Source organism: Scomber japonicus, chromosome 1 (genome assembly GCF_027409825.1).
Source record: "Scomber japonicus isolate fScoJap1 chromosome 1, fScoJap1.pri, whole genome shotgun sequence".
Classification (NCBI taxonomy): domain Eukaryota; kingdom Metazoa; phylum Chordata; class Actinopteri; order Scombriformes; family Scombridae; genus Scomber; species Scomber japonicus.
In genome coordinates, this window is record NC_070578.1 from 38643008 (window position 1) to 38669950 (window position 26943).

Below are 26943 nucleotides of genomic sequence, written 5' to 3' on the forward strand. Positions count from 1 at the left end.
ATATGTGCATGAAGCTGCTGATAGAGTTCAGAGGAACAGAAACAGAAAGTAAAGCACTCTTGCCTTGATTGCACAATAACTTTGCATTGTGATTTAAAAAGTTAGTATTTTAGGAGGAGAAAGAATGAGAACTGGACACTGAAGCTCATGTCCCCCAAACAACTTTGATTTTATTCTGATTGGGTAACGCTGCTGTTGGGTGGAAACCTTTTAACTCCAATGGGTCAAGCCTTGAGTCCAATTTCTGTGGAGCCCAACAAAAAAAGTACACACATTTTTATCTCCTATTATTAACCCTCCTGTTGTCCTCGAGTCAATGAAGGACAGAAGGGAGGGAGGAAGGAAGGAAGGTAAGAGGGAGGGAGGAAGACGGAAGGAAAGGAGGGAGGAAGAAGGAAGGAAAGGATAGGATAGAAGGAAGTAGGGAGGGAGGGAGAAAGGAAAAGAGGAAGGGAGGGAGGAAGGAAGGAAGGAAAGAAGGACAGTGGAAAGAAGGAAGGGAGGAAGGTAGGGGGAGGAAAGAAGGAAGGGAGGAAAGAAGGAAGGAAGGTAGGATGGAAGGTGGAAGTAGTGAGGAAAGAAGGAAGGTAGGAGGGAGAAAGAAAATGAGGAAGGAAGGAAGGAAGGAAGGAAGGAAGGAACAGTCAACAGGGTCAATTTGACCCGGGAGGACGACTCGAAGGTTAAGGACCCCTGGTCACTTGACCATCATGCTGCCTAGCAACAGAGAGTGACACAGCTTGTCCATTACTACCATCCCAGGTCTGAAACAGCAGTGACAGCAGCAGTGGAGAGGCCACCAAGCTGTAAATTAGAAAAACAAGGACTGTAATCTGGATATATTCAGAGGCCACAGTTTCTATTTTAGGGGCCAAAGTTTCATCAGAATCTTTTTCTTACATTTGCTTTTATCTGCTGGTTCGAGTCAATTAACTTAAAGAACCACGACAGACTTCAGGGCATTGTCAATGTCTGTAGTAGAATCGCTGGTACTCCACTGACAGACATCTCCCTTTTGCACAAAACTACAGTAGGTCCCCGAAGAAAGCAAAACACATCTTGTCCGACCCCAGTCTTCCCCTGGCATCGGAATTTAAACTGCTCCCATCCGGACGCAGATTTTGTAAGCCCAGATGTAGGACAGGCCTGGGTTCCAGCAGCCATTGGCCTTTTAAATAATGCATGATTCTTAGCCTTTTTAAGCCATTTTAAGGTGGATTGCACACACTTTAACGTTTTTGTTTTTACTATTTATTCTCTGTTGTATTTTGTGGATTGTTTATTTTTAAATTGTAGCTGTAATTGCTATTGTCATTTCTATTGTTTTGCTGCTGGCTACACCACAAATTGCTCCTCGGGGACAATAAAGATATCTTGAACACTCCTCTGTTTCTCCCACCATGGGAGTGTCTGTGGCCTTGAGAACCAGAGCGAAGGCTGAGCGCAGGCATTCCTGAAGAAGGCGAGCCCGTCTCACCAATGCCACTGCCAACCTCACTGACCTCTCTGCAGACAACATACAACTACTATAAATACAAGCATTATCACTCAGTCCCTGCTTAAAGTGTTCAATACCTAGACACCATGAACCACTGAGGGTAGCGATGTAGTAGTAGAGTGAGAAACACTCATGAAGGGATCTTTTAATGGTCAGTATGAACAGGAGGAAAGATTACTGCAAGAAATAAACATTTCAATGTTGATCTGGGCTCCTGACTGCTGATTTAAGACATTCTTGAAAACATTATGAACCTGCCAGGTAAATGTTGTGTAAGTTGCGTTTCTGCCTAAATGAAACCAATACTTCTTGGCCACATTAAAAGTATTCAAGTATTCATTGCTGCTGTTTCAAAAACAAACAAAGTACATCATAGTGAATCAGAAAGCTAAATACCTCTGACTTAATGACTAGTCTGTGACGGAGACACATGTAGAAAGGTGTGTTGTTAAAACAATAGGAGGTTGTTTTATGATTGTTGTGTAATGCTCTTCATTTATGTAACTACTGTCTGGAAAATAAATAAAGGTATAAAAAGTGTTTAATTCATTAAACGTTGAAAGCATTTAAAAAAAAACAACCTGATAATAATCAAGTGGCAAAATGATAATGTAAATCAGCTTTTTTCAACTCTACATTTAAACTGGTGACAGATATAATGATGCTTGCTATAACACACTTTATTGCATCATTGTATGAAAACTTGTGTTTCTGTGTTATAGAAATATTTTTTTTTAAGTATTTTTTTGGGCTTTTTGCCTTTATTTTATAGATTAGTGGAGAGAGACAGGAAACTGGAGGCAGAGAGGGGGGAATGACATGCAGGATAGGACCGCTCGGTGCAGGATACAAACCGGGGTCGCCTGCAGCAAGGACTGTAGCCTCTACACATGGGGCAGGTGCTCTACTCACTGAGCTATGCTCTACCCCCTTCTGTGTTATATTTTTGAGTAGTTGAAAGTTGAAAGAAAGGCCTCTCAAATTAGCTTAAGCTATAATCAATGAGTCTGTGGCACTGTCTCCTGCATTCATTTCTCATGACCATGCAACAGATTGCATTGTACATACATGCATTTTCTTGCTCTTTTTTTAAATAGATGCATATTCAGAGAACAAAAAATGTGCATCTGACAACTGCAAAGTGAATGAAATAGCTGCATATGTTTAGTAGATCTGTGCACATTCAGAAACCTACAGTTCAGTAAACAAGAACTAAAAGTAAACTGAGTCAGACTGGTGAAATGAAAGTGTGTGAAGTATCGTCCCATCATCTGTCAAACTCGTTAAACACCGGACTATTGTTCCTCAGCTCCATGCAGAGGAACAATACCTGTTGCCTATTGAGAAAAAAAAAACAAAAAGCAAATGACTGTACCTCTCTATCTCTCTCTCTCTCTCTCTCTCTCTCTGCTTGCAACAATAATTAAAATATTTTAAAACCCTCATTCAAAGTTATTAGAGTAGCAATTATGTACAAATGTACCACACAATGACAGGTGGTTAGATTTCCATTTCCTGGTGGTTTCAGTAAAGTAATTACATTACATAGCTGTCATTTTTGATTTGTTGTAGCTGACCATAGTTGAATAGAGTCACATTTATTTGTTCAAGGAAACCAGTTCTGCAGCTGGTCCATTGTTCTGAAACGCAGCGTCCATGCCAAGGAATTTGGCAGAACTGTCACCAGCTTATGCAGACACCCTTACCTGTACCTATATAAAGATGCTGCAGGTGGATGTGAGAGGCAGAGAATCTGGAGGCAGAGGTGAGTTTGGAGCATCATGGCTTCCACACAGGTGCTCCTGCTTCAGCTGCTGCTGGTCTCACTGGCGGCTGCGTCTCATTACTACGGGGGAACCGCGACCTTCACCTACAAAGGGAGAAACCCTGATGGAACATTTAAGGTGAGACATTTAACTTTTAATGACACTTGAATATGTTTGTGTTATTATCGAGGTTTGATTGTTGACTGATATCGATAAGTTCACCACTGAAGTTGCAGATTTCTTTCTGTATATGATTTCTTTCTGATTTCTGTATATTGGATCCCGAGGTCCTCTCTGTTGGAGCCGTTTACCAGATCATATTAGAAATTGTCACCTTTCTTGGTACACTTGTAACTCCTCAGTGGTTTAGCCTTTGTGTGTATTTGTTTCATTACTTCTTTACTCTCTAAGTTTTCATGTTAAATATCTCACAATAGGAGAGCCTCCCAATGAGCCCTGATGGGTTTTATTGGCTCCTCCTGCACATTTCTCTTTTGTTAGTCATTGTTCTCTTGTCCCAATCTCAATGTTCTTCATGTATTATGTATATTTCTTCTATCCTTTCTCTCTCTTTTTTCTTTTATGTGCAATAAATAAACATTTGATACAAAAACAAACCAAAAAAACTGAAGGCAAGAACCAAATAGAAAACAACAGATGTTTGGATTTCACTCAACACAGATTGTACATACATGTTACTACTACTCCACTTGCTGTACTTATGTTTCTTTAAGTAGTATCATATAAAATTATTGCATTTCTTATTTTTACTTTGGTTTTATTGATAAATATCGTCTTTTTTAAAAAAAAAAACAGTATTATTATGAAGAGATGCACTTTTTTATTTTCAACTCATTGTGGTTAAGAACCATTTTTTTAAAGTATACTTAGTATTTAAGTATTTTTAATTCGTCCTTGGAAGTTATTTTACTGTACAGACAATACTATATATGTAATATGTAAAATTATGTGGACTGTTTTAATTAAATGTGTAAAATGTTTTTTTGAATAATATTGAATTTTTTTTTTTAAAGAAAAAAGAAGAAGAGGGTGCTAAATACAGCCTGTAGTTGTTGCTCTTAGATTAAAATAAAATTCAACATTCAGCATCTCTAAATATATTTTTGCTTATTTTGGCCCTTTTTCAACAGGTGGACATTCGCAACAGAGACACTTACGATGGCTGTCGGTACTTCCTCAACTGGAACTGTTACAATGGTCACTGTGGCAGCAATGTCAGGTATCAGAGAGGTGTACTTGACAGGAGCTCAAATGCACCACAAACTAACAGGCAATGGTGTGAAACAGAAACCGTGTTGACAAAACACGTCCCAAGTGACAAACCTTTCCAAATGAGGTAGGTTTTTTATATCAATATAGTTCTTAATATCTATTCATAGAGTAAAGTTTGTGGAGCATCTTATTTCTGCTTAAACTCATCACAAATATATTTTTTGACTATGCTTATCATAAAACTAGTGGTTATTAGATGCAGTATTTCAAGAGTGCTGTTTCCACACCTACCAGGGCCGCTAGCTGCTGTTGGATCCCAACACGTAACTCTGCTGGCTGGTGGAGAGTAATGACTTACGTGGATTTGGGAACAAGATCTGACACCAGACAACCAAACAGATCACCAGACATTGCCATCCTGCCTTTCCTACGGTAAGTCTCTTCCAGTTAGAGTGAAACAGTATCCTATAATCATCAGAAACTGTATGGACATTTTAAATAGTCCCTCTTTGGCACCCCCAGTGGTTGTAAAAGACACTCTGGTGGCAAAAGGTGACGCAAACCCAACACCACTCAAATGAATTGGCTGAAAGCATCATAGCCGTCACATATTTTCACCAAAATAGTTTCTGAATGTGAAAACCACTCATCTAAATCATTGGGGCTTTCAATGAATCTATTCATGTTTCATGTCACTTATTTTGACCACTTGTAGTGCAAAACATTGAGAAAATAAGCTATTTTTCTGTTAGGAAGAGTCACAGTCTCTACAAAAAGAAAATAATTTACAAATTCCTTACCTGGAAGATTTTTTCCAACAAACCAATCAACCAAACAACAAATACAGTAATTTAATTACATTAAAATGTTTCTGTGATTCTTCATGCAACAATTTATGAAGTGTATTATGCCACTTCTCGCATATTGCTTCATATTTTTTTCTCATTATGTACATTGTACATTGTATTTCACCGTTTTTCATTTCTAGCTATCTAGACATGCATGTTTGTAATTGGATAGTTTTGTTTAATGTTAAAAATGTGTCACTAACTCATGTTAATGTGCTTATTCAAGAGTTCCTCAGAACTGCCCACGGACATACAGGCTGATGTCCTTTGATCCTGATGGTGACCAAGTTAGATGCAGATATGGAAATGTGAGAGGTACAGAGTGCTGGGGGTGCAACCAACCTTCAGGCTTCCACTTAGATCAGGTCAGTTGAAAAATCTATGTCATAATTCATTGTACAGCAACAGACTGATGCTTTGCCTCAATCAACTGGTAAATGTTCACATTTTTAGGACTCCTGCACATTACACTACCGCTACACCCAAGCCCACATCTATGTTTATGCATTTGAGTTGATGGTGGAAGACTTCCCACGACGCCCCATCACACTGACCTACACAGACGGTTCCAGTTCCTCCAGGTCTCCACTGACTTCAAGGAGAAAGAGACAAGCCTGGTGGGGCTACACAACCTATGGCCCCCATGCAACTGCATCCACAGCACCAGCCACAACCCATCACCCATGGTGGTGGTGGTGGCATTCTACACCCGCAGCACCAACCACAACTCCAACCTCACACCCATGGAGGTGGTGGTGGCATTCTACACCTGCAGCACCAATCACAACCCCAGGGTGGTGGCAGCAGCAATCTACAACCACAACTCCAACCCCTACCTCACACCCATGGTGGTGGTGGTGGCATTCTACACCCGCTGCACCAACCACAACCCCAGGGTGGTGGCAGCAGCAATCTACAACCACAACTCCAACCCCAACCTCACACCCATGGTGGTGGTGGTGGCATTCTACACCCGCTGCACCAACCACAACTCCAACCTCACACCCATGGAGGTGGTGGTGGCATTCTACACCTGCGGCACCAACCACAACTCCTAGAACAACCCCAGGGTGGTGGTGGCAGCAATCTACAACCACAACACCAACCCCAACCTCACACCCATGGTGGTGGTGGTGGCATTCTACACCCGCTGCACCAACCACAACCCCAGGGTGGTGGCAGCAGCAATCTACACCTGCTGCACCAACCACAGCCTACCCATCATACACTACAACAAGAAGACGCCCCTATGCCTCCACTCCTCCTCTCAGCAAACTACCTTTACAATTCTCTTTTCTTGGTAAGTCAGGTTTTACTCCTCACAATTGTCTGACTATATTTTTCATGAGTCAATCGACTAAATCATAATATGAAATTAAAACTGCTGCTGCACTGACCTCAAAATAGGTTGAATTTTTATTTTCAGAGTTGTAGTCTTCAGCTCAATCAATTGACTCAGAGTTCAGTGGAGTTTGCTTTAAAAGCAGCCAAAACAAACAATGTCTAGGAGAAATGAATTGTGTCTTTGACCCATAAAGAGCAGCACAGAGACAGATATATCATAGGTATTGAGTACTGATGTCGAACTTGAATTGAAATTGATCTCTTTTTGATCTCCAGTGGACCCACCTGCTCCCTCATGTCAGGAAGGAGCGTACCTGCCAATGCTTGTGAAACCAACACCCCAACATGGAGAACGCGTCCATGCACAGGTCAACAAAGAAGTGGAGATCAGAGTGAAAGCATATGCTAGATACTCAACGTAAGTGAAAACCAAATTGGCAGCAAAATATTCTCATCAATTGAAGAGATAACATCAGTATCACTAGGAAATTTGTGGTTTATTTGCTTTGTTTTCATACAGACTACATGACATCATCATTAGTGGGCCGACGAACACCACTAAGCACAGGAACACACATGACGAGTATGTTATTAGGTGGACGCCAGTTCCAGAGGACTTGGGAGAATATTTTCCCATTTGCTTTGCTGTTGAATCATTCACAGGGTGAGCCTTGGGTTCAATTATTTTATCCTTGCATTAGTATGTGTGTGTAACATTGTGTTTTAACAGTTTTACATATTTTTCAGATCCGCTGTAACTGCCACTCCAATCACAAGGCATCATAGCCATTACCACCCCACCCCATCTTCACAGTAAGTGACATTTCTCTGTGGTTGCTGTTTTGTAAAGTACATCTCTAATCAACCAGAAAGAGATGAAAATAAAAAAAAGTTATGATAAGAGATGGAACCTAATACGTTGCCAAGGTTAAAAATGATTTAACTCTAAAGTTTCACTATCATAAGAATAATACTGAAAATTAGGAAAGTTAATAAGAGCTTTTCATGGCCATTTGTTTAATTTATGACAAGAGGAAAACATTTAATCCATCCACCCTAATTTAAGTGAAAATCATATTAAAGTTACCTAAAATATACACTGTTTCAGATTTATTTGTATGTATGAGACAAAAAATAACAATGATATGGAATTACTTACTCTCAGTTAAATCAGTGTTCACCAATGCTTTTCAGGTCCGGTGTCTATCAGTCTGAGATGAGGTGTGTTGTGGTGCACGTTATGAAGGAGGAAGGTGAGTTAAAGACCTACTTCAATGTCAATTGTAATGGTGTATATTTTCACCAAATTAAAAATCCTGCTAAATGCTATATATACGTTCCAAGTAAAGGTGATGTGGCTGATGTTGTGTGTAGTTTCGTTTTGGTAGAGATTCAATTTAAAGCTGCATTGAGCAAAGTTGACCACTAGAGGGCAGAACAACTTTTTGGCCCCCATCACTTCCATTGAAAGCACATTTGAAGGGGATCATTTAATAGTCAATGTGAACAGGAAGAGTAATTACATTGAAAAACCTCTTTCACTGTTCATATGGACATGGAACATGGAACCTATCCTTAAACACAACGGCCTACTTACACATCAATTAAATTGGGAACCAAAATATAACATGAATACTAAATTAAAGTATTGTATTAGAAGCTATGCATTAAGCCTGATTTTCATTTTACAATATTGCTTTGACTCTATCATGCTGCATAAATATGTAGTTTTCAGCATAATGTGAGAACCAATTATTTCCCTTGCTCTAGTTAAAACCAACGTGATCTGCGGTGAGTCCACAATGACAGTTGAGGTTGAGAAATCCTCACTGTCTGGATTCCATGAGGATCATCTGCAGCTCAGTGATCCCACCAACACAGCCTGCAGCCTTGATAACCACTCAAACAGCACACATGTCATCGCTGTCATCCCCCTCAACGCCTGCGGCACTCAGCTCGAGGTAACAAAGGGTCATCAGTTTCATTACCTGCTGTTTTTAATTACTGGTGCTGCTTTGAGGACTGAATAAATTACCTTTCACTCTGCAGGAGGATGATGAGAACCTCATTTTTAAGAATGAAATCACCACGACCGACGACCACAGAGACCTGATCACCAGGAAACACCTGCTGGAAGTGGAGTTCTACTGCCAGTACCCCAAACGGCAAAATATGACACTGGGCTTCACTGCACACAGGAGGAACATCACAGTGTGGGATAAGGGCTTCGGCACGTTCACCTACCAGTTTGAGTTCTACCAAAACAATCAATTCCAGACAAGGATGGATCCAAGCTCATACCCTCTTGAGTATGATGTAGGGAGCAGGATCTACATGGAGATTGAGGCCTCCTCTTCAGTCAACAACACCGAGCTGTTTGTAGAGTCCTGCTGGGCTGCACCATATGACAACCCCAACTACTGGCCAACCTACCCCATCATTGAGAATGGGTAAGCATGGAAATTACATGTCAATCTACCTTCCACCAGTGTGTTTCTCCTCCCAGACGGTTATGACCTTCTACCTTAGAGGTTTACCTATTTAACATGAACATGTTTTAATGTTTCCTTTCTTTATCCTCAATAGCATAGGGTACTTACTGTATATTCTGCCCATAGTATCTGTCATAAGGCTTGGAGTCACAGAGAAAATGTTTCACGTCTCTTTTTTTGTGCTTTAAATAGGTGTCAAGTGGACGAGACTGTGAAAATCCATTCCTCTGACAATCCGACACAATTCAGGTTCTGCATGGAGGCCTTCAAGTTCATTGGACTGCATGACCAGGTAAGGAATTAACTGTTCAGTTAGATTCGAGCAAATTACTGTGAAAGTTTTCTGTGATATCCGAAATTGCTTGGAATGGATGGACACTTTGGGATATGTGCTTGTTTATTTATATTTAGAGTTTTACATTTTTACACTGTACTTTCTGTGCAGATTAGTGATAGTAGGCAGTTTTTGGTAACTTTTGAAAGAGACAAACAAGCTGTGTGTAGTCTTAATGTTAAGCTGAGGTACTGCTTAGCACCAGCTAGACAGATGACAGTAGTGTCAATCTAATCATCTACCTCTTGACAAAGCGGTTTGGTTGGCAAGTGTGCAAGCGTATTTCCCAATAAAATGAATATGTACCACTTCACACAAAGTAGAGCAGATGTTTGACCTCATTTATGGGGTCTGATTAGAAATAGTTCTGCTATTTGTTCACTTGTAGAAACATCTATCTGCTGATATACTGACAATGTGTCTTTTTATATTCAGGTGTACATCAGCTGCTCAGTCATGGTGTGTGAAGCAGGGAACCCCAACACCAGGTGCTCACGGGGATGTGTCAACTCCACACGGTCAGGCGGTCATCACCATCGCAAGAGAGAGGCTGTTTTCCAGAGTGCAAACCACTTTGTTTCCCAGGGGCCACTGCGCATCAGGAGATCAGCAGAGGGTCTTGTAAACTCAGGTATGATTACATGAAACAGGAAGAGTTCTCTGAACAGCACACCTGCCTTGTTTGTCTGCCTTAAATTCAAGTTGTTTCTCTTTCTTCCAGACCGGACCAACCTGAACCTGAACCTAAACCTGGTCTTCATCGCTGGATGTCTTCTAGCAGCAGTTGGCATGATCTGTGCTGTGGTCATGTACAAAACCAAAACATCAATGGTCAAATACCAACCTTTGCCTGTATTTGAAGACTAGGACAGCAGTGTGTGCAAAATACCAATCCTGTAATCATTATGTTTGAAATCACAAAGCAATTTTGATCATTTCTGCTATCAGATATTGGGTGTTCATGTATCAGAAATAACAGGTGTCGATTTATGGGCTTATTTAAATGAATTAATTATATGTTCAAGGAAAGGGACACATTTTTCAAGTCTATCTTAAAGCAATACTGACTCTTTCAAGCTTACTATCTTTTTGGTACAAAATTTATGTTTTAATGGAGAGTGTTTGATTGCTGAGGCATACTAGAAGGACACAAAGAGGAATATTTGGAATATACCAAATTATTTTTATAACCTTTATTTCAGCTTGAAAATACATAGAGGTAGAAACATCAGACTTGTCTCCGTCTAAAGAAGCCTAATATCAGCTTTTGACCTTTCAAATGCACTCTGACACAGAACAAGCACTGTGGATTTTGTCTGCTGTCACCTATAATGAAATAGCTTTTTGGATAAATCTTTGTGTGGCTGATATTAACAAGAGAAACAGTTGCAGGGTTATATTTTGTGGGTAATATTTTAAGACATGAGTTGAAAATATTTGAAACTATAATTTAACATCCTTAAAATTGTCTATATTTGTATACACTGAAAAATACTCCAGCAAACTGTGTGTGAAACTTGTAACCAAGAAGGACAGTTTTATATTGATCCACACTGAAAAGATGATCAGCTAGCCTAGCACTGCAGCTGCTGGGCGATTGTTAATTTCTAGTGGTCAATATGTGGAATGCCAAGAAACTGTATAACTTTACTTTCCATCTACTTTTCTGTATTACAGTATGATAAACAATGATTTGTATTGATATGTTATCTGTAATCCTGTTTATTCATGTCTATGTTAAATCATTACATGGGAAAAAATGTCCAAAATGTAACTTGATACTTGCATGTTTGGTCAATAAAAAAAACAAAACGTCCTTAAATATATTCTCACTTTTGTTCGATTTAATTCTCTGAAATCCATCACTTTTAATACTTTAAAGTTCTTGAACCTCACCACTTTTTATATATAGAAGGATCAAACCATGATAATCCAGTATAAGTAATCAAATATAATATATTGAAGTATACAGGCAAGTTACCACTACGAAAAAAGTAAGGTCAGGACTAAAAACATTAAAAGTCAAAGCCTGTAAAAGCCAATATGAGTGCATGGAATGATGAATCATTAACATGTATGCTGTCTGCCACGGTTCAGGATGGTCACTGAGGTGATTACTAAATAAATACAAGGCAAACTAACAAAAATAAATAAATATTATAGCTTATTGTATAGCCACACCATTGGATATACATGCTGTCTGTTTAATGTTGCACAAGAATGAGTTTTGTGAACCTCAGTGTTTTAATTAAATAAATAAAGAATTAACTGTATTGATACAATAACAGTTAAACTAGGTTCTCCAGTATAAAAGATGATGTTGAGATGCAGCAGCTCTCTTTCCATCTGAGCAGAATCCAGACAGAGCTGACAGTCTTCAAACTCGAAGTGAAAAAACCTGCAGCACCTGCTGCTGTCTGCCAAAGAAGGTGAATTATTAACTACTAGTTGTTTGTATGTAAATAGTCTACTACCCGGCAGTGTCAGAAAAAGAAAGAAGAAAAAAAATGTTAGTGCGAGTCATGCAGGCATTAGCAGCAGTTAGCTGTCGTTAGCAACTGCCAACCGTTGGTGCTAACGCTAATGTTAGCAATCATTAGCTATCAGCCTAATTTATTTAACCGTTGATGCTAACGATGCTAACGTTAGCAACCGCTAACCGCTAGCGGTTGCCAACGTTAGCAACGTTAACAACTGTTGGTGCTAACGACGCTAACGTTAGCACACTATTAGCTATCAGCCTAATTTATTTGGTGTTACAGCCTTGTAGCTTACTGTTAAAAATGTGTATCAGCTGCACAAAAAACAACAAAGATGCATTTTATTCACATGTTTGTATATTTGGGGTCGCATTAGGGAAAAGTCCATCAAAGGAAATGTGTACATTATTTTAACAGCATTAAAATGTAAAAATGGGTCAAATTTGACTCTGAACAGTATTTCATGTGGTAAATATATCAGTTTTTCCAGACACTCGGCTACCTGACCTAACTCTGAGCTGTCAAACTGTTTTCGGATTCAGAACAGGTGATAGCAATTAGTTCAATCAACTCTGAGTTAAAGTAACCCTGAGTGTAGCTCATGCATGAGGATATAAAAATCAGCTAACATGATTCACCATGGCAACAAGTGAAAAAAAGCCTTGATCCTCCTACGTTTGCCCAGTGGATTTGGAAATATTAATGACCGCATATGTAAAAAAAACTAGCATTTACAAAGAAAAGAAATACTGTGGCAGTATTAATTGGACAAAAAAAGAAATGTTTTGTCATGAGTGTTCCACTTATTCAACATTTCATGTCTGTGCTCAAAGGTGCAACCCAACAGGCACAAAACAAACTTGGCAGCAACTAAAGATGAAATATAAGAATATAGTTCCAACATGTAAGGTATAATTTCATTACAAGCAATTGTGATGTTGTTTAGCCTACTCTACCTAATTAAACAGCATTCAGTGACTACAGTCAACATGTGATAATTTAAGTAATAATAGAAATCTTCGAAACAAAGAAAAAGGTGGGGGTCCACCACCACCAGCTCTCAAAGAGGCTGAAGAGATGGCCCCTATTGCTGAGGGCATCTCTGGGGGAGAGGGGGGGGGGCTCATTGGACCCAGCCACACCCCAGGACACAACAGCCTACATAAGAGGTAAGTTACTCAAATTAATGTAAATGTACATTCATCCTTTTGCTCGTGTTGGCTCTGTAATGGCCACCCATTCATCTGTTTTTTCTTGTAGCAGTAGGCTACAGTTCTTTGTAATTGGCCTCTGTTGCTTCCAGATTCTTAGTTGTCCTTCAGATATGAATCTATTTTAAGGTGAGTCAGAGTTATATGTTTGAAAAATTGTGATGTGACCTGCATGCTATTGTAAAAAAAAAAAAAAAAAAAGATTTAAATTAGGTGGGGCATTTTTCTGGGTAATCACCAACTGTATAATCTTCATCTTCTACCAGTTACTGATGGTGTAATCTGTCTAGTGGATGCTGTTGTAAGTACTCTTAATATTCCACAGATTTTTCACAATGGGTATGAATATAACACAAAAATTCTGTTTCATTACAGGAGGATGATGAAGACACCTTATCAGCTGCCACAGAGAGGGCAGATGCAGAGAGGCCTGTTGAGGTTTACACCTTTTTAAAATAATTTTGGTTTCAGTTAATGATAACAATACAATTTACAGCTTATTTTTCTCTAACAGAGCAATGCTGGAAATGACAATGTGGAAGAGGGTTCAACCTCCACAGTACAGTTTACCTCAGTAAGATGATGTTCAGCATTGACCCACAACTGACAGTGACACTAAGTAGACATGTCACTGTGAAATTCAACATCATTTATGTTACTATAGCTCCCTATGAAACAACTCTACAAGGTCTACTTACAAAAACAAAGAGACAAATCAAATCGAGAAATGGAACACATAAGGCTGCAGATCACAAAGACAAAAATGGAAATACAACTGCTGGATCATCAGTTAAAGGTGGGTGAGGTGACCACAGGTGGGTGATTTTTAATGGTTTCAACAACAATTTTTTTTAACATAGTCACACCGCAGCAAGATTGTCCCTCCTCCCCACGCCCCTGCTGGCCTGCGCTCACAATGATCCGGGCTCGACCATGCTTATGTCATGAGCCACTTAACTCCAGATGCAACATATAGGATGTAAACTGCCATAAAACACCAATGACAAAAAAGAAGAAGAAGCAGATTCTTACATCATCACAGTGCGATTTGTTTTTGTGTTGATGTAGCCACTCTCATACAGCACAATGGAGTTAATCGTTTTACTTACTGTGGCTTATATTGACGTTTTGGGAGCAGTGACGCACGGCCCTCACACATGCCTTACAGATTGATCAGTTTCGCAATGCGGTGACTTTCAATAAAGCGTGCTGCACATATATAAGAAGATGTTGAGGGAGGAATTTGCAGATTACAATTTACATTCATCAATAAGGTGAGACCCAGACCCATTATTAACCTAAATATTCTGAATGAATTGAGAAGTGTTCTTTCCAAGTAGTAACAGAAGATGTTTGTTGTTGATGACAGTAGCACACACACACACACACACACACACACACACACACACACAAGTAGTAGTCCTAACTGGTTAACATTAGCTAACATTATTGTCATTAGGCTACTGTAATCTGACACAAAATACTAGTCTGACCCTTTGCATAATGACTGAGACACAGTCTAATCTGTTTATTTTATTATACTTCATAATGCTCTAAGTAATAGTCCATATATCAATTAACTTTTAATAAGGTAGTTGGTTAAACTTGTCTATGTCTGTTTTTGTATTCTTGCAGGTGTGTGAGGGACAACGCAGTGCAGATTTATCCCAGCTCCAAGTGACAGTTCAGAGTCTGTATGCAGACTTTTGAATTCATTGTTAATCATGAGGAGGTGTGTACTTTAAAAACACATATAACTAATATCAAAGCTTCACACTAAAAATCACTTCCTTAAAATTTTACCCATCACTAATACTGGATGAATGTTACTCAGCAATTCAAGATGTTGGCTCATTTTATCTCAACCTTTGCGGTGTTGGGCATGTTTGTTTCGTTCTTGGCTGAAATAATTCCATGCTGGAAAAAAATGTAAATATATGCAGTGACGTCCAAAAGTCTGAGATAACTAATCAAGATACTTTTATTTTGCATTTCTTATATACTACTTTTTTCATTGAAATGATACAGCTGAGCAATTTGAGTGAAAAGTTGAATCTTTAAAAATGTTCATACATTTCAGAATATTCTCGTATGTAGTATGTCCCCCTTTACTTTAATGATACCATGATACTCCACAAGTTTTTGCAAAACCTGATAGCCCATGTTATTCCAGCATTAAAACCAATATGACACACATTTGTAGAGCCTAATAGAAATAGGGGTTAATGCTGTTATCATGGTGAAATGCTATATCCCACAAAACAGAAACCAACTGTGTCGATCACAGTTAGGATACAGAGAGAGACACACAAGTGATATCATCAGAAAGTTGAACACTAAGAACGACTGCTATGGTGCCCAGATAAACATGGGAGATAACAACAGTATCTTGAAGTCACTGACAGTAATTCTCATAACAAATATCTGATCTGGCCTGAAAAAGGTATAAATAGGTATAGACACAATACATGAGCTGCAGATATAATAAGTTGAAAAACAACAAAACAATTCTGAAGAAGGGTGAAAAAGTGCAAATTTTGATAATTCATCCCATCACCTCTCAATCTAACCAGGAGTACTGAACAGCATCAGCATCTGAAACTCCTGCAAAATGTGTGTGATGCTGCTGATCCAATTCAGAAACAGAAAGCAAATAAAGTTTGCCTTGATCGTACAATAACATTGCGCCGTGAAGAGGAGTGTAGAAAGGCTGGTGAATATTGATGAGGAGAGCGTATTATTAGTGCAATGAATACCATTTCCAGATGTTCTTTCTCTGTGTCTTTGTTCTTCTCTTCAAGGTGCTGAAATTGTAAGGTAAGTATTCTTTCTCAGTTTGTCTTTTGGTTGTTTTTCCCTTGCAGGTAATCCAACTGCAATACATACGTATACGTTCTTGATATGTCTTTCCTCCCTTACTAGTTTTTGGACTTGGTAGGTAAGTGTCCAGATCATGGCACAGATCCTTGGACTGGTTTGAGGTAAGTTTTTCAAGTATTTGGATTGAGCCACTCTGAGCTGTTCACAGGCCTCTGGTGCTCTGTTTATCCTCTGAGTTGCCACTCTTATCTGCCTGTTCCCATAAGTCACAGACTTTTGAATGCCTTTTTCTGTATCGTTTGTCATGTTTTGACATCACTGGACAAAGTGGAGGTAGGTTCCTCAGAGGTACCAACAGATTACAATATAGAGTTCTCATTTTGAGTTTATTGCCAGTCTCTGGATTGACAAAGTACACAAGATTTTAAGATACCTGTTCCTTCACTATGTATACTCCAGTATGATCGTAGCTTCCCAGGCCCTGTTTCTTTGCTGAGGTTCCTCACCAGCACCTTGTCTCAAGGCTGCAGGACTGCTCCTTACATCTTTTCGTCTAAAGACTTGCCTCTAGAGCTTCACTGCTTGCTGCTCTCAGTTGCAATCCTCTAAGCCCTCACAATCCACAAGAAACAAAAAGCAAAACACCTTTGCCTTATTTGTGCAAATAGCCTGTGACTCTAACTGAAATGTAGACGAGCATATTAGTATTGTTATGAATTCCATTTGACTGATGTATTGTCTGAAAGATAAGGTATCGAAAGTATTTCATTTTTAAAAAGTTCTCATTTAAAGGACAAGAAAGTATCTAATGAGCATTTTATCAATTTCACATTTAAACTGGGAAACAAAACTGCAAACTAAACAGTCATTAATGAACGGTCATAATGTCTAAAGCCTGTCCTGCTTTATCAAAACCACCACTGTGGGTTAATAACAGGAGCCTTACAAGGGCATGTAGATGTGCTGATTGGAAAGGAGGTTAAAGGAGGTTAACAACACCGTAGAGAAAGAAAACACATTTTTCCACCACCCTTCCAGTTCCAATGAGATCTTATCTATTGAGATATGTGAGACATTTTGGTTATTTTTCGTCAGTAGCCCAGTTTCCACGAAGAAGTTCCTGGTAAAATGTAGGAGCCGGGACCTTTACAGGAACGTCCTCTTACTCTGTTGGACCTAGAATAGGACATTGCTGAAAGAATAACAAAAAACGAGTAGGTAAACATGGTTTCTGGTTTGTGTGTTTGTGTTCATGGCAGTGTAGACACTTTCTACTACTGTTCTTCCTCTGCTTGGTTTTAAAAATGCCACTTATTTAGGTGTTTTCTGTTGACGCCACATCCCGCTTTGAGTATACCCAATCAGCACCAAGTCAACCTGAAGCAACCACTCCTGAGTTTTTCGGGGCTGAACGGAGTACCAACTGCGAGGCACGAACTCCTATCCCCCCGTAAAAGATCCAGGAGATTATCCTTCAATAGAGGTTCCTGCTATGGAGACGCACCAACGGCCAATGACCCCATAAAATTACCCCGAAGTTCCTACAGTGGAAAAGGGGCTGATAAGGTTTCCAGCATTAGAGCCCAAACCATGTTCTCTCTGTTTACTCTACCACACAGCGAGGTGTATCAGACCTTTTTAATTATTTTATTTAATATCCAAGTCAGATTTACTGAGTATGAATAGCATGAAATCATCTTCCTATCCTTTAAATATTTTACTCTAAAGATTTTTAAAAGGGGTTTCTGCCGTTTTATTTTCAAATATATTTACAGGTCTTGATCTCCAGGGGTTATTCCTCCAATTTTTAAATCGTCTGTCTAACCTCAACTGAAAAAAATCAAAAGTTAAAATCAACAATCTCAATACTTTTAGACCAACATGTAAATGAGCCTTTCTTGCCAAACTACTGGAGAAAGTGGTATATTCTCAGCTCATATCCTTTGTGAATCATCAATCACCTTTTTAGATGCTTCAGTCTGGTTTTCAAATTCATCATTGTATAGAAACTGCACTTATAAACATCTTAAATCACAGTAGAATTAATTCAGGCACTGGCTGCTGTATTATTTACTTTTCCACATCTGTATGGCTGTCCAGAAAACAACAAATTGCTGTATGCAGCCCAAAATTTGTGACTGCGTGGACTGTATGTATTGCAAGCAGGAGCTGCACAAGCTGCCCATATGCTAGAAAAGCAAACTTGCCTGTCTGAATGTCTGTCTTGTTTTATTTATGTACTGTATTCTTATCCTCATATAGCTCCTGCTTCTTTTTTTCCTCCAATGTTTGTTCACCAACATTCAAGAGTTCCTCAGCGGCATTCAAACAATACTAGGGGCTATATTGGTGTGAACATATTTAAAGTGCTGGTGACACAATGATACGATCCAGCAAGTCCAGTTAAAAAAAATCAGCATTTAAAGGCTGATACTCACTGCACAGGGGTTTATTGTTTGACTAGATTCTACAAGTCTGGAAAGTCATCACATTGCAACCCTGTCTTCTTGTGCTAATGTGTACAACACATCAGCGTGGACGTGGAGCAGTGGCCTTTGTCTTTTTCATATTTTTTGACCTCTCTGCTGCATTTGATGCAGGTGATTACAACATGTTAATTGATAGACTAAAAAAGTGGGGTAAAAAGTGGTGGCGTGACTGGGACTGCTCTTAACTGATTTAAATCATATCTGAGTTGCAATGCAAATGTCACGTGTGGCATTTCTTGATGGTCTTTTCTTGAACCTGCTGTTCTGTATCTACATGTTACTACTCGGTCAAGTTATCTACAACTCTAGTATTTGTCTGAGTTTTGCGTTGATGATACGCAAATCTATTTGTCCATAAATCGATCAGACCTCATCTCAGTTACTTCACTCACATCCTGTCTTGCAGACATAAGGTCCTGGATGTTCAGTGACTTCAATACATTCAAAGTTATTTGAGTGGGAGTTGCGGAAATGTGCCGATGCGAAGAATATTGATTGTGGTTAAATTGCAATTCCCTAGTAATTTGCAATTAAATCTGTATGTTTCGATGTTACTAGCAGGTAATGAGAAATGTTATGTTATGCAACTATTGTCCAAAACCAGTTATGCTGCTAGTCTATTGTTCTGAAACATCTGACTATGAATAAGATGAAGATAAAGATGAAGATATTTTCATTATCATTTCTCAGCACTAAGAATACACAATGTACATGCCAACACATTTTGTCGGACAGTCACCAGCTTCTGCAGACACACCCTTACCTGTACCTATAAAAAGAAAAAGATGCTGCAAAAAGAAGCAGAGAATCTGGAGGCAGAGGTGAGTTTGGAGCATCATGGCTTCCACACAGGTGCTCCTGCTTCAGCTGCTGCTGGTCTCACTGGCGGCTGCGTCTCATTTCTACGGGGGAACCACGACCTTCACCTACAAAGGAAGAAACCCTGATGGAACATTTAAGGTGAGACATTTTTAACAATATGCAGAATGGATAACGCATGAATATGAGTCATATACTGGAAATCATTTATTTACAATTATTATTGCTGTTCTTGTATCCATTTTCATAAATGTTACCCATTTTCAAAGTTTACCACTGAAGTTGCAGATTTTTGCTTTTTAATATTTGAGATGATTTTTTCTCTATTACTTTATTTTACTGTCATCTTGTTATCTTGTAAACTTGTAAACTACAACGAGAAGTGCTATATATAATCTGAAAAAGTCTGAATTTATTATTTTTTTTTAACTTTGCTATGATTTTATTGATAAATATCTTCGTTTTTGAAGCAGTAATAACCCCCCTTCACACTGATATTGCTTACATGCTACATGTATTAAAATCAATCAGATGCAGACTTTTTTATTTTTCAAGTCACCGTTAAGAAAAAAAAAGTTATATTATATATGATGATATTTATATAGATAAACTTTGTAAAACCACATTTTTTATTTTTTGACCTTTAGTTTTTGCTGCTCCAAAATGAGGATAAAATTCTACATTCAGCATCTCTGAATATATCTTTACTTATTTTGACCATTTTTCACAGGTGGACATTCGCAACAGAGACACTTACGATGGCTGTCAGTACTTCCTCTACTGGAACTGTTACAGTGGTTACTGTGGCAGCAATGTCAGATATCAGAGAGGTGTACTTGACAGGAGCTCAAATTCACCACAAGCTAACAGGCAATGGTGTGAAACAGAAACCGTGTTGACAAAACACATCCCAAGTGACAAACCTTTCCAAATGAGGTAGGTTTTTTATATCAATATAGTTCTTAATATCTATTCATAGAGTAAAGTTTGTGGAGCATCTTATTTCTGCTTAAACTCATCACAAATATATTTTTTGACTCTGCTTATCATAAAACTAGTGGTTATTAGATGCAGTATTTCAAGAGTGTTGTTTCTACACCTACCAGGGCCGCTAGCTGCTGTTGGATCCCAACACGTAGCCATGGTTATAGGGGCTATTGGAGGCAACTGACTTACATAGATTTGGGAACAAGATCTGACACCAGACAACCAAACAGATCACCAGACATTGCCATCCTGCCTTTCCTACGGTAAGTCTCTTCCAGTTAGAGTGAAACAGTATCCTATAATCATCAGAAACTGTGTGGAAATTGAACTAGTCCCTCTTTGCCGCCCCCACTGGTTGTCAAAGACACTCTGGTGGCAAAAGGTGACGCAAGCCCAACGCCACTCAAATGAATTGGCTGAAAGCATCATAGCCGTCACATATTTTCACCCAAACTGTTTCTGATGTCTGCACACAAAAAAAACATGCCATCAGAATAGTCAGGAATATGTATTGTAATTTATTCATTGAATGTTAATTGGGGAAATGGAAAATACATCTTTCTATTGGGAAGAGCCAGTCTTCACAAAAAGAAAATAATTTACAAATTCCTTACCTGGAAGATTTTTTTCAACAAACCAATCAACCAAACAATAATATACAGTAATTTTTTTGTGTGCTATTGATTATATTATGTGTTTCTGTGATTCTTATGGAGCCTACTATGCCACTACCAGCATGTTGCTTCATTTCTTTTGTGACCTTTTGTGAAGCACATTGTATTTCATCTTTTTGTATGAAATGTGATATATAACTGAAGTGTTATTATTTTATTACTGTATTACCTAATGAATTTGCTGTTTCTAGCTATCTAGACATGCATGTTTGTAATTGTGTTGATTGCATAATTTTGTTTTCACATGTTAAAAATGTGTCACTAGGGCGCGCAGGTGGTTAAGTGGTTGGAGCACATGCCATATACGCAGCCGACCCCGGTTCGAATCCCGATCGGAGGTCCTTTGCTGCATGTCACCCCCCTCTCTCTCCCATGTTTCCTGTCGATCTACTGATGAATAAAGGCGTCTATGCCAACAAAATCTTAAAAAAAAAAAAATGTATCACTAACTCATGTTAATGTGTATATTCAAGAGTTCCTCAGAACTGCCCACGGTCATACAGGCTGATGTCCTTTGATCCTGATGGTGACCAAGTTAGATGCAGATATGGTACTGGAAGTACAGAGTGCTGGGCGTGCAGCCAACATTCAGGCTTCCACTTAGATCAGGTCAGTTGAAAAATCTATGTCACAATTCATTGTACAGTAACAGACTGATGCTTTGCCTCAATCAACTGGTAAATGTTCACATTTTTAGGACTCCTGCACATTACACTACCGCTCCACCCAAGCCCACGCCTATGTTTATGCATTTGAGTTGATGGTGGAAGACTTCCCACGACGCCCCATCACACTGACCTACACAGACGGTTCCAGTTCCTCCAGGTCTCCACTGACTTCAAGGAGAAAGAGACAAGCCTGGTGGAGCTACACAACCTATGGCCCCACAGCACCAGCCACAACCCAACACCCGTGGTGGTGGCGGCAGCAATCTACAACCACAACACCAACCCCAACCTCACACCCATGGTGGTGGTGGCAGCATTCTACACCTGCTGCACCAACCACAGCCTACCCATCATACACTACAACAACAAGACGCCCATATGCCTCCACTCCTCCTCTCAGCAAACTACCTTTACAATTCTCTTTCCTTGGTAAGTCAGGTTTTACTCCTCACAATTGTCTGACTATATTTTTCACGAGTCAGTCGACTAAATCATAATATGAAATTAAAACTGCTGCTGCACTGACCTCAAAATAGTTTGAGACATTCATGCATGTTGCTCTGGGAGCGTTTTAATGTGTTATATTTGCATAGATGTAGCAAGCATTTTAGAAACCGTGATGTCAGGAGTCTCTCCTGCACTAGAGTGTTTGGCCAAAAACTGAATAAGAGCTTTCAAAGATTGTTAATAATTTATTTTTTGACACTATATGTATTCTGTTATTCCTAATCAAAACTATTCAGTTTTATTGTCTGTGAAAACCATATATCTCCAAAATCTTCCCATAGCTGAATGAAACAGTACTATTATACGTTTTTAAAATGGTTTAAAAAGGTTTATTTAGTTTAAGAAGAAGGAACATTTTCTCAAGTCATACAGAAACATTTTATCCTTTAAAAAAGTACTATGATCAATCAGCATTGGAGTCCTAAAACGTTGTCCAACTCATAATGTACTCATTATATAGTTATAGTACGATCATTTTTCTTCCTCAAACAGGCATCTGCTTTTAAACCACTGACTGTTTGGGTTTATTATGCCTGTAGCCTGGACCCACTAACCTTGAACAGAGTTGAGGAGCAAGCTTCGGAGGTCTAGTAACCTCCGTAGCTTCAGCTCCAGCTGGCTCTGACTCAACTGACAGCAATTGACTCAGAGTTCAGTGGAGTTTGCTTTTAAGAGCAACAAAAACTAACAATGTCTGGGGAAAAAATAAAGTGCATATGACCTCAGTATCTTTGCTTTTGTCTTTTATAAAAAAAGACACTTCCTGTGACATCACCCTATACCTATGTGTGGCCAGTGCAGTGCCAGTGCTTGAATGTTTTGACCCATAAAGAGCAGCACAGAGACAGATATATCATAGGTATTGAGTACATGTCGAACTTGAATTGAAATTGATCTCTTTTTGATCTCCAGTGGACCCACCTGCTCCCTCATGTCAGGAAGGAGAGTACCTGCCAATGTTTATCAATCCAACACCCCAACATGGACAACGCATCCATGCAGAGGTCAACAAAGAAGTGGAGATCAGAGTGAAAGCATATGCTAGATACTCAACGTAAGTGAAAACCAAAGTGGCAGCAAAAATTCTCATCAACTGAAGAGATAAGATCAGTATCACGAGGAAATTTGTGGTTTATTTGCTTTGTTTTCATACAGACTACATGACATCATCATTAGTGGGCGGACAAACACCACTAAGCACAGGAACACACATGACGAGTATGTTATTAGGTGGACACCTGTTCCAGAGGACTTGGGAGATTATTTTCCCATTTGCTTTGCTGTTGAATCATTCACAGGGTGAGCCTTGGGTTCAATTATTTTATCCTTGCATTAGTATGTGTGTGTAACATTGTGTTTTAACAGTTTTACATATCTTTCAGAGCCGCTGTAACTGCCACTCCGAACACAAACCGCCATAATCATTACCACCCCACCCCATCTTCACAGTAAGTGACATTTCTCTGTGTTTGCTGTTTTGTAAATTACATCTCTAATTAATAAGGCAGAATGTGTTTCTCATGTTGAAGAAAGTTATAACAGATGAAACCTATCAAGTTGCCAAGAATTAAAATAATTAAACTTAATAAATAAGCAAAAATGTATTAAAGGTTTAATCTAAAAATGCATAATTGTAAGAATAATAAAAGAGCATAAGAAGGGTTAAGCAGATATTTGCCATTGGTTTAGTTTAACATTTCCATCCACCCTAATTAAAGTGAAAATATACACTGTCCATACACTGGCATTACTTCTCTCAGTTAAATCAGTGTTCACCAATGCTTTTCAGGTCCGGCATCTATCAGTCTGAGATGAGGTGTGTTGTGGTGCACGTTATGAAGGAGGAAGGTGAGTTAAAGACCTACTTCAGTGTCAAGACTCTGTAGTGTAAATCCAACTGTAATGGTGTATATTTTCACCAATCTAATCTCCTGCTGCAGTAAATGCTTTATATTCCAAATAAATGTGATGTGGCTGGTGTACACTATAAAAACAAACAAACAAAAAAATTTTCATTTTTGTTAAGTTACTTAACAGAATTCACAACAATGCACAGCATAGTGGAAAGAAGTGTTTGTTTTCATTTAGGTAGATACTACATTTAAAGCTGCATTAAGCAAATCTGACCACTAGATGGCAGAAAAACGTAAAGTACATGCCTGATGTCCTATCCAAACTTTGGATTGAAAGCATTTGAAGAGGATCTTTTAATAGTCAATATGAACAGAAAGAATAATTACATTAAAAAACCTCTGTTTGACTGTATGGACATATAAATGCTGTTTCAAGACACCTTTTAAAAACTGTGAACCTGTCCTTTAAATACAGCTGCCTACTAACACATCAAGTAAATTGGAAACCAAAATATAGAGATGCATTAAGCCTGATTTTCATTTTACAAAATTGCTTTGACTCTATCGTGCTGCATAGAAAATATGTAGTTTTCAGCATAATGTGAGAACCAATTATTTCCCTTGCTCTAGTTAAAACCAACGTGATCTGTGGTGAGTCCACAATGACAGTTGAGGTTGAGAGATCCTCACTGTCTGGATTCCATGAGGATCGTCTACAGCTCAGTGATCCTGCCAACACAGCCTGCAGCCTCAATAACCACTCAAACAGCACACACGTCATCGCTGTCATCCCCCTCAACGCCTGCGGCACTCAGCTCGAGGTAACGAAGGGTCATCAGTTTCATTACCTGCTGTTTTTAATTACTGGTGCTGCTTTGAGGACTGAATAATTAACCTTTCTCTCTGCAGGAGGATGATGAGAACCTCATTTTCAAGAATGAAATCACCACAGTTGACGACCACAGAGACCTGATCACCAGGAAACACCTGCTGGAAGTGGAGTTCTACTGCCAGTACCCCAAACGGGGAAATGTGACACTGGGCTTCACTGCACACAGGAAGAATGTCACAGTGTGGGAGAAGGGCTTCGGCACATTCACCTACCAGTTTGAGTTCTACCAAAACAATCAATTCCAGACAAGGATGGATCCAAACTCATACCCTCTGGAGTATGATGTAGGGAGCAGGATCTACATGGAGATCGAGGCCTCCTCTTCAGTCAACAACACTGAGCTGTTTGTAGAGTCCTGCTGGGCTGCACCATATGACAACCCAAACTACTGGCCAACCTACCCCATCATTGAGAATGGGTAAGCACGAGTACACCCCCTAGTGGTGGCAGAGGAAGTAACAAGCCCTTTATGGGAAGTCTGTATATTCTTGAATCCAGTATGAATGGGTTATTCTGGGAGCTCTGGTCTCCTCAAACAGTCCAAACACATGCAGGTTTGGTGAGGTGGTGACTTTTAATTGCAATGAATGTGAGCATGTGTCTAAATGGTTACTTGGGTGTAATGTGCACCACCTCTTACTCTCAGATTGTCTCCAACTCTCCATTCAGATGCAAATTAAATGTCAATCTATCTCTCATCATTGTGTTTCTCCATGCAGATGGTTATGTCCTTCTACCTTAAAGGTTTACCAATGAGACATGAACAAGTCTTAATGTCCTAATGTCTTAAAAATCTCTACTATACTTAGTTCACCTTTTTGGCATAACCCTGTTTCTTTTGTATTACCTACATATTCTGCCCATATAATAGTATCTGTCATAAGGCTTGGAGTCACAGGGATCATGTGTTTATGTTTGTTTTATTGCTTTGACTAGGTGTCAAGTGGACGAGACTGTTAAACTCCATACTGCTGACAATCCGAGACAATTCAAGTTCTGCATGGAGGCCTTCAAGTTCATTGGACTGCATGACCAGGTAAGGAATGAACTGTTAAACTAGACTCAAGCACATTACTCTGAAAGGTTTTGGTGATATCTTTAAATGCTTAGATAGCTTGACATTTTTGGTTTATGTGCTTAGTTGCTTTTTTTGCTGAAAGTCAAATGAAAATGAACTAAACTAGTTTCTTAAGTCTAGGCAAAAAAGCAAGTGTATACCCCAACATTTCTTTAAACAAATAACAATCCCACATTAACTTTTACATTTAGGGCGTTTCTAAAATGAGCATGTACAACTTGACACAAAGTGGAACAGAGGTTTGATCTCATGTGGGAACTGACTACAAACAATTGTGCTTTCTGGTCTTTTGGAGGAACATCAGTCTATCTGCTGAGATAATGACGTGTCTTTTTATATTCAGGTATTCATCAGCTGCTCAGTCATGATGTGTGAAGCAGGGAACCCCAACACCAGGTGCTCACGGGGATGTATGAACTCCACACGGTCAGGCAGTCAACACCATCACCATCGCAAGAGAGAGGCTATCATCCAGAGTGCAAACCACTTTGTTTCCCAGGGTCCACTACGCCTCAGGAGATCAGCAGAGGGTCTTGTAAACCCAGGTATGATTACATGAAACAGGAAGAGCTCTCTGAACAGCACACCTCCCTTGTTTGTCTGCCTTAAATTCAAATTGTTTCTCTTTCTTCCAGACCAGACCAACCTGAACCTGAACCTGAACCTGGTCTTCATCGCTGGATGTCTTCTAGCAGCAGTTGGCATGATCTGTGCTGTGGTCATGTACAAAGCCAAAACATCAAAGGTCAAATACCAACCTTTGCCCGTAAATGAAGACTAGGACAGCAGTGTGTGCAGAATACCAATCCTATAATCATCATTATGTTTGAAATTACAAAGCAATTTTGATCATGCTATCAAATATTAGGTGTTCTTGTATCAGAAATAACAGGTGTAGATTTAAGGCAGGGGAGTGACATGCAGCATAAGACCCGGAGCGAACCAGGGAT

General features: G+C 39.2%; 2 protein-coding genes across 2 annotated transcripts; both read left to right on the top strand.

Annotated features, from left to right (window-relative positions):
* Positions 1-3279: 3279 nt before the first annotated feature.
* On the top strand, positions 3280-10382 carry LOC128366419 (uncharacterized). Its single transcript, XM_053327165.1, has 14 exons — positions 3280-3402; positions 4416-4504; positions 5572-5710; positions 5799-5926; positions 6007-6383; positions 6517-6645; positions 6966-7107; positions 7210-7353; positions 7884-7942; positions 8460-8650; positions 8739-9139; positions 9374-9473; positions 9951-10131; positions 10237-10382. The coding sequence occupies exons 1-14, from the start codon at positions 3280-3282 to the stop codon at positions 10380-10382; spliced, it is 2349 nt and encodes a 782-aa protein (XP_053183140.1).
* Positions 10383-19352: 8970 nt separating this feature from the next.
* Positions 19353-26774, top strand: LOC128366510 (uncharacterized). Its single transcript, XM_053327278.1, has 12 exons — positions 19353-19475; positions 20065-20148; positions 21479-21604; positions 21693-22092; positions 23083-23224; positions 23326-23469; positions 23960-24018; positions 24654-24844; positions 24933-25333; positions 25852-25951; positions 26337-26528; positions 26634-26774. The coding sequence occupies exons 1-12, from the start codon at positions 19353-19355 to the stop codon at positions 26772-26774; spliced, it is 2103 nt and encodes a 700-aa protein (XP_053183253.1).
* The last annotated feature ends 169 nt before the right edge of the window (positions 26775-26943 follow it).

What these genes read in the sequence shown, in the direction of transcription:
- LOC128366419 (XM_053327165.1), top strand. Translation starts at nt 3,280, where the DNA reads ATGGCTTCCACACAGGTGCTCCTGCTTCAGCTGCTGCTGGTCTCACTG. An exon ending in GACGGTTCCAGTTCCTCCAG is followed by an intron (nt 5,927 to 6,006) that starts GTCTCCACTGAC and finishes CTGCATCCACAG; the next exon opens with CACCAGCCACAACCCATCAC. An exon ending in CCTGCGGCACTCAGCTCGAG is followed by an intron (nt 8,651 to 8,738) that starts GTAACAAAGGGT and finishes TTCACTCTGCAG; the next exon opens with GAGGATGATGAGAACCTCAT.
- LOC128366510 (XM_053327278.1), top strand. Translation starts at nt 19,353, where the DNA reads ATGGCTTCCACACAGGTGCTCCTGCTTCAGCTGCTGCTGGTCTCACTG. An exon ending in GCATATGCTAGATACTCAAC is followed by an intron (nt 23,225 to 23,325) that starts GTAAGTGAAAAC and finishes GTTTTCATACAG; the next exon opens with ACTACATGACATCATCATTA. An exon ending in GCTGTTGAATCATTCACAGG is followed by an intron (nt 23,470 to 23,959) that starts GTGAGCCTTGGG and finishes AATGCTTTTCAG; the next exon opens with GTCCGGCATCTATCAGTCTG.